Below are 12608 nucleotides of genomic sequence, written 5' to 3'. Positions count from 1 at the left end.
TCTCTCTCTTTTTCTCTCTGATTTTCCCTCTTCTCCTTGAAATTCTATCCCAGAACTTGTAGCCACCTCTGCATCCTTGAATTCCAATTGGTCTTCTCAACTCTTTAACTCAGCTAGACTGCTGCTTGGAATTCTGCTGTCTGCTCTGTGGTTTGCAGTGTACCTCTAGGCAGAAAGCTGGGGCAATTGTAGGGTTCACCGTGTTAGTTTGCTTTCTCACTGGGCTTATATGTCTGTGCTGCCTGTTCAGTGTCAGAAAACATTTGTTTCAGATATTTGTCCAGCTTCTAGTTGTTCAAAGTGAGAGGATAAATTTAAGTCTTTGTTTCTGCATCATGCCTGGAAGTGTAGAACAGCCAGGTGCCCCCAATCAATTATTAATTATTTTAGTAGTGAATGAAACTTTTATAAAATACTAATTTATTGTTGAGTATAGCATTAGCTCCTTTCAGGTTTTTTAATAAAATTTTAGTTATTTATTTGTCAGAGAGAGAGCGCACATGCATGTGCAAGCAGGGGGGGGGGGTGGCAGGCAGGGGAGAAGCAGGCTCCCTGCTGAGCAAGGAGCTCAATATGGGGCTCGATCCCAAGACCTGGCAATCACGATCTGAGCCAAAGGCAGATGCTTAACCTACTGAGGGAGGCATCCTGCTCCTTTCAGGTTTTATATGGTTGTTTTTAGTGTGAGGAAAGATTTAGACCCTCTGCACCACTGAAGTCTTGAGGGTCCATGTAGTTGAACAACATTCATGTCAGTGTCAAGTGTGAATATATCTTTTCATGGTCTATAATAACTGAGGTTGAAAAGAACAATTTGGTTCCTAGGTTTAAATTTGCATTCAGGTGTGTTGGGTTCTTTGAAGACAAAACTAGTACGTAGCTTTTGTCTCCATAGGATTGTTTCGTTCACTGCTTGTGGTATATTAACTTTTTCAGATTAAATAATGAATGTTAAGTGCTTAAGCAATTAAAAACAAATGATCAGTGCTTCCCTGTCCCCCCTGTGTTTCTAGGTAACCATAACTACTCAATATTGCAGCCATGGAGTCCATGCTTAATAAGTTAAAGAGTACTGTTACAAAAGTAACAGCTGATGTCACTAGTGCTGTAATGGGAAATCCTGTCACTAGAGAATTTGATGTTGGTCGACATATTGCCAGTGGTGGCAATGGGCTAGCTTGGAAGATTTTCAATGGCACAAAAAAGTCAACAAAACAGGTAAGTTTCGATTCAGAGTCCATTTGGCAAAAACACACATGCTAATTAAGTACCATAATGTGCATATGCATTTTTATGTTAAGAAATGCCAAAAGTAATGAGTTCTTTACTTCTCATTTCTGTCTAATGAAGTCATACAAAAATAAATGCTTTTCAGCATGCCCTGAATCTCCTGGTTACAAACATATTGTTTGATATATCATTGCATCTTGTAATTTAATTTTGTTTACTTAATAAAATTAATGTATCTGTTGAGCAAAGAAGCATATTAGATTTTTATTTTTTAAATTAAAAAATTAAAAATTTTTTTATAGATTTTATTTATTTGTCAGAGAGAGAGGGAGAGTGCACAAGCAGAGGGAGCAGCAGGCAGAGGGAGGGGGAAACTCCCCACTGAGCAAGAAACCCAATGCTGGGCGCCATCCCAGGGCCCTGGGATCATGACCTGAGCCGAAGGCAGACACTTAACTGACTGAGCCATCCACGTGTCCTGCATATTAGATTTTTAGAAAAGTTTCTTTTAGAATAAAAATTGTGTTCCTTTTCAAATTTGTCAATAAACTATTGGCAAAATACTCCATTAAATTTTTCCAACATTAAATGCATTCTTATTTAGTGCATTCTTTTCCCCTTTTATTTTATAGCCTTCTGAAAAATAGACTTCTGTAACATTCTTTTGTGTTTAACTTGATAGTTTTTATTATCAGAAGGAAGTACATTTGTGGAATAGTCAGTAATGCGTTTTACAATATATTGATCTCAAAGTTATTTTAAAACTAACTGTTCCTTCTGTAGAGTCATTTGAATGAGTTGTATTTTTATTTTTATTTTTTAAATTTGACTTAAGAGGCCAACAGATGGTTCTTAGAAATGTGGAGGATTGTTAGTGTTAAGTTTCACTAACAGTTTTCTGTTGGAATTGTTGAAGAATTGAAAAACCTCCAGGTTTAAAACCTCTGTAGAAATAGGTTCTTTAAAAGGAAAAGTCACTGTTCCCAAAAGTACTTTTATTTCTCTACAAGTGAAACATACGGATTATAAAATGTTTGGGATTAATTACACATATTTTCCAGTGACTCTGTCCCAGTCATACGCTTGTGGATATGCATTATTTGTGACTTTTCCAAAGTCAGCTTATTTCCCAAAACAGCAAGTATATTAAAGACTGAATCGGCTTTGCTTATCCTTTTATGAAGTAGGAATCTTGGTCTTGTGATAGATTGCTGGTGTGTGGTTTGTACCTGACCTGTAAATCTTGTTTTTATTGCCATTTGGTTGGAAGTCTTTAAGTCCAGAGCTGATCTGTATTTTAAATGCTGATTGATTTGTCTTTTTTGAACATTGTTTTCTCTATCATTTTTTCAAGAGCTTAAAAAATAAGTAGCTTCTTGAGTATTGAATGCTTAAAAAGCTAGTAATGAGGCCATGAATTATGTAAATGACCAACCTCTAACACTAGCTTTTATAATCAATTATATAAGGGGAAAATGGAAGAACACCAAATGTACTAAATTTTACATTATTTATTAAGGATGTAACATAATAGTGTCTTTGTGCTTAGCCAGAAGAGTTCTAGTTGTTTGTGTTTATATCAGAAGTCCATATTCTCTGATAATGTTGAAGCTTCTGTTGCTGTTCATAGGACATGAAAACCAGGGATAAATAACAGGTAATTGATTAGATGTTGCACAATAATACACCAGTTCTCAACTGCTGAATGCCAGAATTGGGTTCTCTTAGGACTACTACATTTTCCCCCTCAAATTTATTGCTTTGCGGAAAAAGATAGTTTTGGAATATATCCGTGCTCTCTGTGGATACAGTTTTGAATCTTCTTTCTTTGTTTCTTTCAAACCTAAGGTGTTTGACCTGAGTATCCTATCTGGACTACTGGCTAATTCCTTAAAGAATAGCCAAGTCTTTAAGCACCTTGGCATTTGAAGCCTCATTTTAATTTTTCCCTTAATTGTAGTTTTAATTCTTTTTCAGTTATCTCATTTTTTAATAAAAGGGAATCATAGAAGATAGATAATCTAGATCTGTGCTATCCACTATGGTAACCACAAGCTACATATACCATACTGGACAATGCACATAAAGAACTTTTGATCATCGCTGAAAGTTCTGTACGACACTACTGATCTTAGAGGAACCAGGAGAAATATCATGGAAAAGGATATTCTTGGTCTTTTTTTTCCCCCTTGCATAAAGGGACACTGAGGGCATTTTTCTTAACCCTCCCAGCCTTTCTTGATCTAGCATACAGTGTACTGGATTGCATTTGTGTTTTATAGCAGATTATATGATCTTAAATCTGACTTTGAGGTAACATCAGGTTAGGGATGTAGGGGTAGGAGATTCTCTCTGTGTACTTTTTTGCTAGGATTATTTCAAGTTCACAGTAGTACATGAAGAATTAAAATTTTCAGATCATGTACAACTTTTCCTTTTTAATGTAAATGTTTGAAAGCCTCTGAGAGGAGTGGAGTAGTAATAAAACACCTACAGAACAGTTGAAAAAAGTACATATTTATGAGACCTGGAGTATAGCAAGATAAAAAGAATTGGTAAATAAAAATTTACTTGTGTGCCTGGTAACATCATTGTACCTGATTGGACATCTGTATTATTATTATTCTGGGTTTATGCTTCTAGAAACCAGTTTCTGTTGTTCTTTGTTTTTGTTTTTGAAAGACATTCTTTGAAGAAACATCTAGTGAGTAATTTATGAAAGTGCAATTAAGAATTCCTAAGAGTCTTCAAGAAAAATTTAAAGTTGATTTTTTACAGTTAAATAGGGTGTTTAGGCCAGTTTTGTATACAGAATTAAGATTTTTAAAAGTTATTATTTGGGTAAACTTAACACAACATGTAAACATGTTGAAATGGAGAGATCATTAATTATAGCCTATTAGCATTTGAAGCTACTATTTAGGCTTGTGTATTACTTAGTTTCCTTTTGAGTGTTCATTTAGAGGCAGCTCTCAGTTCCTAACCATTACTCTTTAGAATTTCAGTAGAATGTTGTAAGACATTTCAGGATGACATTTAGGGAATAAAAATTGTGTCTATTTAGTTTTTTTAAAATATAAGCTTATAAGCACATCTTACATTCCACTGTTGTGGAATAGTGCACAAATCATGAGTGTACAGCTTGATGAGTGTGCACAGTGAGAACACCAGTGACCAACATCCAGATCAAGGAAACATTGCTCATATTCATCATGCCTTTTCATAGTCATTACCTCTCCCCACCTTCTCTCCAGTGGTACCTGCTGTCCCGTCCTCTGACTCTTTAGAGTAATTTTTCCTATTTTTGAACTTTAGTTTTTTTTGTTTGTTTTCTGTTTGTGTGTGTGTGTGTGTGTGTGTGTGTGTGTTTGTGTTGCTTGTTTGTTTTTGAACTTTATTTAAATGGAATCGTGGTATGTGCTCCTGTGTTTGCCTCCTTTTCCTTAGATGTATGTTCATGGGATACGTCTGTGTTGCTGAACATAGCAGTTTTTCTTTTCATTAAAATATAGGGTACTGCTATGAACATTATTGTACGTGCTGTTGGCATATATGACACATTATCTAGACATGGAATTGCTTGGGTAATAGTGTTTGTATTTGTTCAGTGCCAGTTTTTCCAGAGTGGTTGTATGAATGTATACTTCCATCAGCAGTTACAGTTTCTTCACATTCCTGCCAACCCTTTTTATAGTCAGTCTTTTTTAATTTAGGCATCCTGAGCAGAGGTTCTCCTTTGACTTATTTTTTGTTTTTTATTGAAGTATAATTGATACACAGTGTTAGTTTCAGGGGTACTACATAGTGGTTTGACAAGTCTATACATTATGCTATGCTCACCACTGTTATACCATTGACTGTATTCCCTATGCTGTACCTTTTATCCCCGTGATTTATTCATTCTATAACTGTACCTTTTATCCCCACGATTTATTCATTCTATAACTATACCTCCCACTCCCCTTCACCCATTTTGCCCATCTCTCCGGCCATCAGTTTGTTCTCTTTATTTTGGGGTCTGTTTCTGTTTTTTTGTGTGTTTATTCGTTTTGTTTTTTAGATTCCACATATAAGTAAAATCATATGTTATTTGTCTTTCCCTGTCTGACTTATTTCCCTTGCCATAATACCCGCTAGGTCCATCCATGTTGTTGCAAATGGCACGATCTCAGGGTCTATTTAATTTTTGAAAATTCAGTGAAATATTCCTTACTCCTCTACCTCCGAAGCTTTTATAATGTCTGGTAGGTAATTAATTGCTGGGCACAGAATTTATACTGCTGTGTTTCTGTTATAGCTTTATAACTGACATAGTCTTTCTACAGAGTAGCATGTTTAGGATTAAAATGGTATCTAAACATAGGCGTTCTTTTTAGGCATATTCTTATTTCCACTGTAAAGATTATTTACTTTAGAGAGATTTCTGACATAAATGTCCTCAATTGGATTTCATTAGCTTTTCTAATTTTTAAGTTATACTTAATTTAAACAAGCTCTTAAATTGAAATTTTTGGCCAAACTGTCTGTCTATATATATCAATCATAAGTGAGAAATGGTTGCTTTGTTTATATATGTCCTTTAAAAATTGAAGTGCCATCACCTTATTTATTAGATAGGAATATTGTAACTATCAAGGCTGCTAATATGTTTAAGTAATTTGTAAGAAAGCACTACATAAATATAGTTTCTGTTCCATCTGTACACCTACCTTTCAACTCTATGTCAAGTTAAGAGATTTATTTTGGGAGAAGATGTTTTAAAAAAAGAGCATATGTGTGGGTGTGTTTACTATCCAAACATTTATTTATTATATTAAGTATTTCTATTTATCTTGACACAAGAGTCTGTTGCCAGGTAACTGCTCTTCAAATGAATAATATAACATTTATTAGTAGTCTTCTAGTTAGTGTTCCGTATTTATGATTATGTTTTTATCCAGTTATTTTAAAATAGACTTTTTTTTTTTCTTAAATAGGGCAGCTTTAGTCTTATTTTGGCTTAAAAGTCACATTTGCTGGCTTGTTTCTTTTGCTCTAACTACTGCATAAGCTTTAAAACACCCCTAGTTCAATGACTGTTCCTATGAAGATAATGAAGATAGATTGATTTTTAAAATCATGTAATAAATATTTAACTGATATTCATTATTATAGCCACTCTACCAGATATAGGCTTGGACATACCCCTTACTTACTACAAAATCTACATTGTGTTATCCAAATGCGAGTATTCATGGATGAGGCTTGCTGATATTGTGTAGGCAAAGGCATAATTAAATTATTATGACAAGCTGGAGTATAATAAATTAAAAGTTTTAAATAAAAGAAACCACTGTGGAAAGCTGAATGTTAGTCAAGTTGCTTAGGTCAATAATGATCATAGACTATCTTTAATAATTTTAAGGAGTATATCTTGTTTACCTCTCAGTCTTCTCAAATATCAAGTTGTTTTAACTTAATCTAAGTAAAAATTTGATTTTGTTTTATTGTTTTTAAAAAGAAACTTTGCCCTGAAATCACATGAAAAATGAAGAAGAGTATGATGGTTGTCAGTCATCACTGATCAGTTATGAAAGGTCTATAAAATAGAGTTCACAGGGAATATCCGTGTCTCAGAAACCATCCCTGGTGGCTTTGAGGGATAGGTTAGTGGAGGTCATGATTACTATTACGGAATCCTAGACACATTGGTACATATCTACTTAGATTTTATTACTTAAACTGTCTTGTTTTCAGCAAGAGTTTAACTTTGTAGTAAGCAAAGTAGCTTTAAAAAGTTATAAATTATACTTGTATCAAAAGGTAGCCTCCATTTTGACCAGTATTAGTTTTTAGAATGATTTATTTTGTAGCCATTTTTATTTAAAGATAGGCTATTGAGAAAAAATACTTCTTAGTAGGTAACTTCCTTTGCCAGTGTATTTTAAAGACTATGAAGTGACTAAAAGAACAATAGAGTGCCAAATACGCTTACATTTTGTTTTAGTAATTTTTGTATGAAAAAGAGACTCCAAATTTAATTAGAATTAACAGTTGACTCTTAAGTGGAAGCTATTTTGGGTAATTGCAGTACCTCATCTTTTCTGTATATTTGAAAATCTTCATAATAAAGAGTCAAAAAAGGTTTTAATTCAGGGTGATAATGGAAAGCTTCCAGTAACTGCTTGTTTTTATTGACTTGTAAGGCAAAAAAGATCTGACTGTCATCTGGGTGTAGATCCTGTAGTGGATACAGAGACACTTAAGTCATGGTTTCTTTGTTCGTTTTGTTGTTTTTTTGGGGGGAGCATGGTTTCTTTTTTTAAGAAGCTTGTAATATGCGTAAGGTGACAGGACTTTTACATAAGTGGTATGTGTTAACAGAGTGGGTAGTGAAGTAGTAGAAGGAAAACATAAATTTAAAGATGATAGTCTGTTCTGAAGAAAGTGTTGAGATGCAGACTAAGAGTTTTTAGGAAATCAGTATGAGGTCTGAGGGTTAGTTAGTCACAACTTTGTTGAAATTGGTTAATTTTAATTAAACTGATTAGAACAAAGAGAAAATCTTTTTAAGACGGTTGATAATCTATTCTGATCTATGTAGAAATTTTTTATCTGTGACTTAAAATAATAAATGAATATCTGAGAGAGAATTTTGTGTTGTTTCTTTTTCTTTATGAACTATAGTGTTTTTCCTTAAGAGTGGTGAAATTGCAAGAGCTCAAGAGCCATTTCATGTGATTCTTTTTTTTTAAGGACTTAAAACATCTTGAAAAAATAAACACATTTAAATTAGATGCATTTATAAAATGTGTTGTGGCAGAACACTTACTAAAATAAGATTGTGCACATGAATAGTGAGATAGGAACTTGAACTTCTAGGTCATTTGTTTTTAGTTCAAATTAATATTACATAACACTCTTAGCTCTTGATAGTCCTGCGTCTCATAAAGGATCAAAAGAGCTAAGATTATGAAAAAAAAAAGCTAAGATTATATATTTATACATGGGTGCTATTTAAATCTCTCAAATGACTGTTTTCCTGAAGACATATGTTATGTTTTACTGTGGTGCTTTGTATTTGTTGTCCCTGTATTATTTCTGGGGAGACAGAATGGTGTAGTGGCTAAGCATGTGGTCCTCAGAGTTAAAATGACCGGATTTGAATCTTGATCTCATCAGCTGTGAGATTTTAGATAATACATACACCTTCTCCACAGTGTCCTCATCTCTTAAATGATGATAATATCTTGTCTTGTAGGATTGCTGTGAGGAATGAAATAATTCCTTAAAAATACACAAATGCTTTGGGAGTAGGATGTTGAATTTGAGTTACTAGATAGTCCCTTTGTTGTCACTTTTCAGAGATCAATCCCCTAAAATCCTTAACTTCTATACATATAAGGAGCCTTAAAACAAGTTGTGTTTGAGAAATTTATTGGTTTGGGATTCTGCAGTGAATCTCTGTTAGGTAATTAGGTTGCCAGGCTAACTTGTGAAAAACAGTGATTCTAATGTGGCAGAAATAATAAGAGAACAATAAAATGGAAAAATACTGTCTTGGATATTGATAGTTTAGTAGTAGTAAGTTTGAATTAGAGGCTTTTGAAAGATACTTTTATAAAAATTCTGAAAGTCATTCAAAATCTGTCTAGGAATTTTGGAAGGCTAGCATTGATTCTTTTGCTTCCAGCTTTATCATTTTTCTTTGCATTTATGATGGAGATCTAGCATCTCTGATGTGTTGCATAGTGGTAATACATCAGCTATCAATACAGTTTTGATTGATTTGTTAAGATTGGGTAACTGGACCGGAACTATTTTTCCGTGGGTAACAGAGAAAAGGAAAGGAAGAAGGTAGTTAAGGGCAATGTATGCTTTTAGTAGTATAAATAAGCTGTGAATGATCTTAAAGAGAGACAGTGGGAGAGCAGCTTCTTGTACTGGTACCATTCATTTCCAGTTACTGCCCATAATGAGATAGGGATAGGCTGAAAGGAAAGAGTGAGTATAAGTTATTCATATGCGAAAGTTGCTTACAAAATGGGTTTTTGTATAAACAAGTTACTCCTTGACATACACAACTTTTCTTTCAAAGAATGATTCAAGATTTTTGTAGGGTGATCAGGTTATCCAGGGTTATCATTATGTATCACATTTTGAATTTTTAAACATTTTAACTTTTATTTGAATTCTGGTTAAATAAGATAACTACATAGGCTACAGCACTTTACATACACCTTGTGTGTATCAGAGTTCAAAGATGGAGATTTTCCTATGTTCTCCTTAGATAGGATTCTAGGTCTCATACTTTTAAAAATATTTCGATTTACTAATCATGAAGAGACCAACTTTTTGATAGCAGAAAAGTATTACAATGGTGCTATAATTTCCATGACATTAGATTTTGGTTATTTCTGTTTGTAGACTGTTGTGACACTTGAATACAATTTATTGCTTTTGTATATTCTTGATTAAAATTAGATGCACATTTCTTTCATTAGGAAGTGGCTGTTTTTGTCTTTGATAAAAAGCTGATTGACAAATATCAAAAATTTGAAAAGGATCAAATCATTGATTCTCTAAAACGAGGAGTCCAACAGTTAACTCGACTACGACACCCTCGACTTCTTACTGTCCAGCATCCTTTAGAAGAATCCAGGTAAATTTTTAGAGAAACTTACATAAAAGACTTGTTGAACAAATAGTTAATAATTGTATGTTAAAGTTCTGACCATGGAGCATGCTGTCAGTGAAAAATTCTTAGAAACTGAGTGTTGAATTCTTATGGATTATTATTTCTGTAAAATTTATTTGTATATACTATGTAGTTGCCTCTTTTTAAAATATTAGTAAAAGCTTTCTTCACATGTGCCATCGGTGTATATTTGCTTACTCTATGCTGAGCACTACAGTAGTCAAAGTAGAAGCTGCAGAAGTGTAGCATACAGTCCCCATCTGGAAGTACCTCTCCTGGTTAACTTGCTGGACTATTTTCTACCCTGTACATTGATTACATATCAGCGGGCTTTTTTTATGTGTGTTTCAGGTACTCTTCTACGCATTTAACCTTCTGATACGCTCAGCATGTCAGTCCATAGCCAGCAGTTACTCTACCATTTATTTTTCTCAAGGATGAGCTTGGGAACTGTTGCTGAGAATGACAAGAATATGAAATTTATATTGTGTAATCCTAACTGGATCCTGAAGCCTGTGGTGCTTTTAATAGTCCATTAGATACCCTAGCTATGTAAACTTTTTCCACATTACTCATAACCCCTAATTTCCTTCTTTCTTCCTTCCTACTTAGCAGACTGTATTCCTCTCTCTTAATCCAGAAGATCTTAACGAAATGGTTTGCCATTTGTGTTCGGTGGACCCTAGAATTTTAAGGATAGGGGAAGAACAGATAGGCGAAGAAACAGAGCTGGCAAGATTCCAGGCTTCTAGTCTCCCTTCAGCCGGGACACTTTTACTTTTATCTTTTTATGTATTGGATTTCTGTATAATTCTTACTTTGGAATCTTCAGTAACCCACTGTCACTTATCCCTCTCCCCCAGGATCACAAGGTACTTTCTTTCAACCTAAAAGAAAAGAAACCCTAATATTTACTGTGAAAACTGCATTAATGCTTTACGTTTAACTCATTCAGTTCTCACAATTACATGGGAGAACTGAGGATCAGAGACATTACTTAAGCCACATAGTTATGATGCCTTGATTCCTGAGCCCATGTTTTCTTTATTCCACTATATCATGGTGTGCCTCCCCAGAAATATGCCCATATATCTCTTGTGATGATAATATTTGTATTGCTCTTCTTTCCATGAAGAGCCATGAATATAGTTGTTGACTCTTATGTAACATTCACTATTGTGAACTCTCTATCCCGAAGTGGATGTTTCGTTTGCCACACTTGTCCTGAGCTTTCTGAATGATGCTGTTTCCTTTGGGGTGTTTTCTCTCAGTGTCTACTATGTCACCTATCAGAATCCTACCATCTTTGTTATTTTAACTTGTATCAATGTGTCTTATATTTCCTCATTACATTTCACGTCTCTTGAGGGCAGAAGCTGTCCCTGCAGCTTCTTTTATAGTGATTTAAATATTATGGAACTAGGGATTTGTTGGCAATCATTAAGAGAGACAATTCAAAGATTACTTTAAGGCATCTTCATTGTTAAATTGTAAAACTGTAAAATTGATAGAAATAGGACAGCTTTAGGGAAGGAAAAATGACTTCCAGTTTTTAATGAATTAATAATGTAGAAATAACACTGGAATTATCCAAAAGAAATGTGCTATAGTAAAGTCATCCAGGTGAAAGCTCAGAGTTGGTGATGTGTATTGAGGGTAACGTGGAGGCAGTAATTAAAACCATGAAGAAAAGAATTTTTCAAGAGCAGAGTACTGAGGATAGAACTTGAAATGTAGGGGAAAAAGAAGAGCCAGGAAAAGAAACGAGCGATCACTGTTACATGGCAGGAGAAAAACAGGCAGCTGAATGTCATGGAAGCTAAAAGAGGGGAGAAGGGACCACCAGCACTAAGGACCACTGAGAAAAAGGAAAATAAGGACGGAGAAGAGTTTGTTACATTTGACTAGTGAGAGTTTGTTACTGATCTTCAGTAACATCAGTAGTAGGATGGTGGTTTGGAAGCTAGAAAATAGATACTGAGGAGCCCAGCAGAGAAGACTTCATTATGTGAATAAAGTCCCAGAGGAGGAACTCAAAGGAAATTTTAGGATGACAGTTTAATCACTAATACTGAGGTGAAGTTTAGGGAAATGAGGTCATTCATGTTAGAATGAACTTTATACTTTTTTTAAGTAGAAAGTGGGTAATAGGTGAGTAGTGGGTAAAGGGGGCCATGGAATGAGGAGCTAAGAAGAGGACTATAAAGGAACGTTCTTGAATATTGAAAAAAAAAAGAGCAATGTTAAAGTATACTAGTGACTTAATACTGTGTTTTAAAAAGATTTGGGCTTTCTATTCTTGTGCTTACGATATAAGCAAGAGGGTAAAAGAAACTTGTAGTGATTTTTACAGGGTTAATAGAGGTTTGCTCAGTAAAGGGTAATTTGGGTGATAGGTTATTGTGATAGTTGGGAGAAAGAAAGGAATCAAATATGTATGGTCAGGACTGAACACTTTGAATTTGGTTAATAAAGGTGTTGGGGAGCTAGATTTGGTGGAGGTAGTAAAGGGGTAGGAGATAATGGCTAGTAAGTAGCTGTGGTTGGGGAAGTGGTTCTTGAGAAGAGGATGTAGCCCTTCTGGTATGTGACTCTTTGTAATGATGATGGAAGTAATATTCATGAAAGATAAGAGGGCTTCCAGCTGGAGGAATAATCATACGGATGGTCATGTGGCCATGACGGGTCATGGATGATACTG

The 12608-nt window shown here is 34.5% G+C and overlaps 1 protein-coding gene across 3 annotated transcripts in view; it reads left to right on the top strand.

Annotated features, from left to right (window-relative positions):
* The window catches only part of SCYL2 (SCY1 like pseudokinase 2), a 58963-nt gene that overhangs the window by 12031 nt on the left and 34324 nt on the right, over window positions 1–12608 (top strand). For 2 of the 3 annotated variants that reach the window (XM_044384488.3, XM_026499825.4), the window contains exons 2-3: window positions 1014–1218; window positions 9714–9871. In XM_044384488.3, coding sequence (XP_044240423.1) covers window positions 1042–1218; window positions 9714–9871 — 335 coding nt within the window. In that variant the 5' untranslated portion in view covers window positions 1014–1041. The remainder of the gene's footprint in view (window positions 1–1013; window positions 1219–9713; window positions 9872–12608) is intronic. The other variant, XM_057316330.1, reaches the window with a different exon arrangement.

Source organism: Ursus arctos, unplaced genomic scaffold (genome assembly GCF_023065955.2).
Source record: "Ursus arctos isolate Adak ecotype North America unplaced genomic scaffold, UrsArc2.0 scaffold_21, whole genome shotgun sequence".
Taxonomy (NCBI): Eukaryota; Metazoa; Chordata; class Mammalia; order Carnivora; family Ursidae; genus Ursus; species Ursus arctos.
The sequence above is the reverse complement of the archived record's forward strand: the minus strand, read 5'-3'. Positions and strand labels throughout refer to the sequence as shown.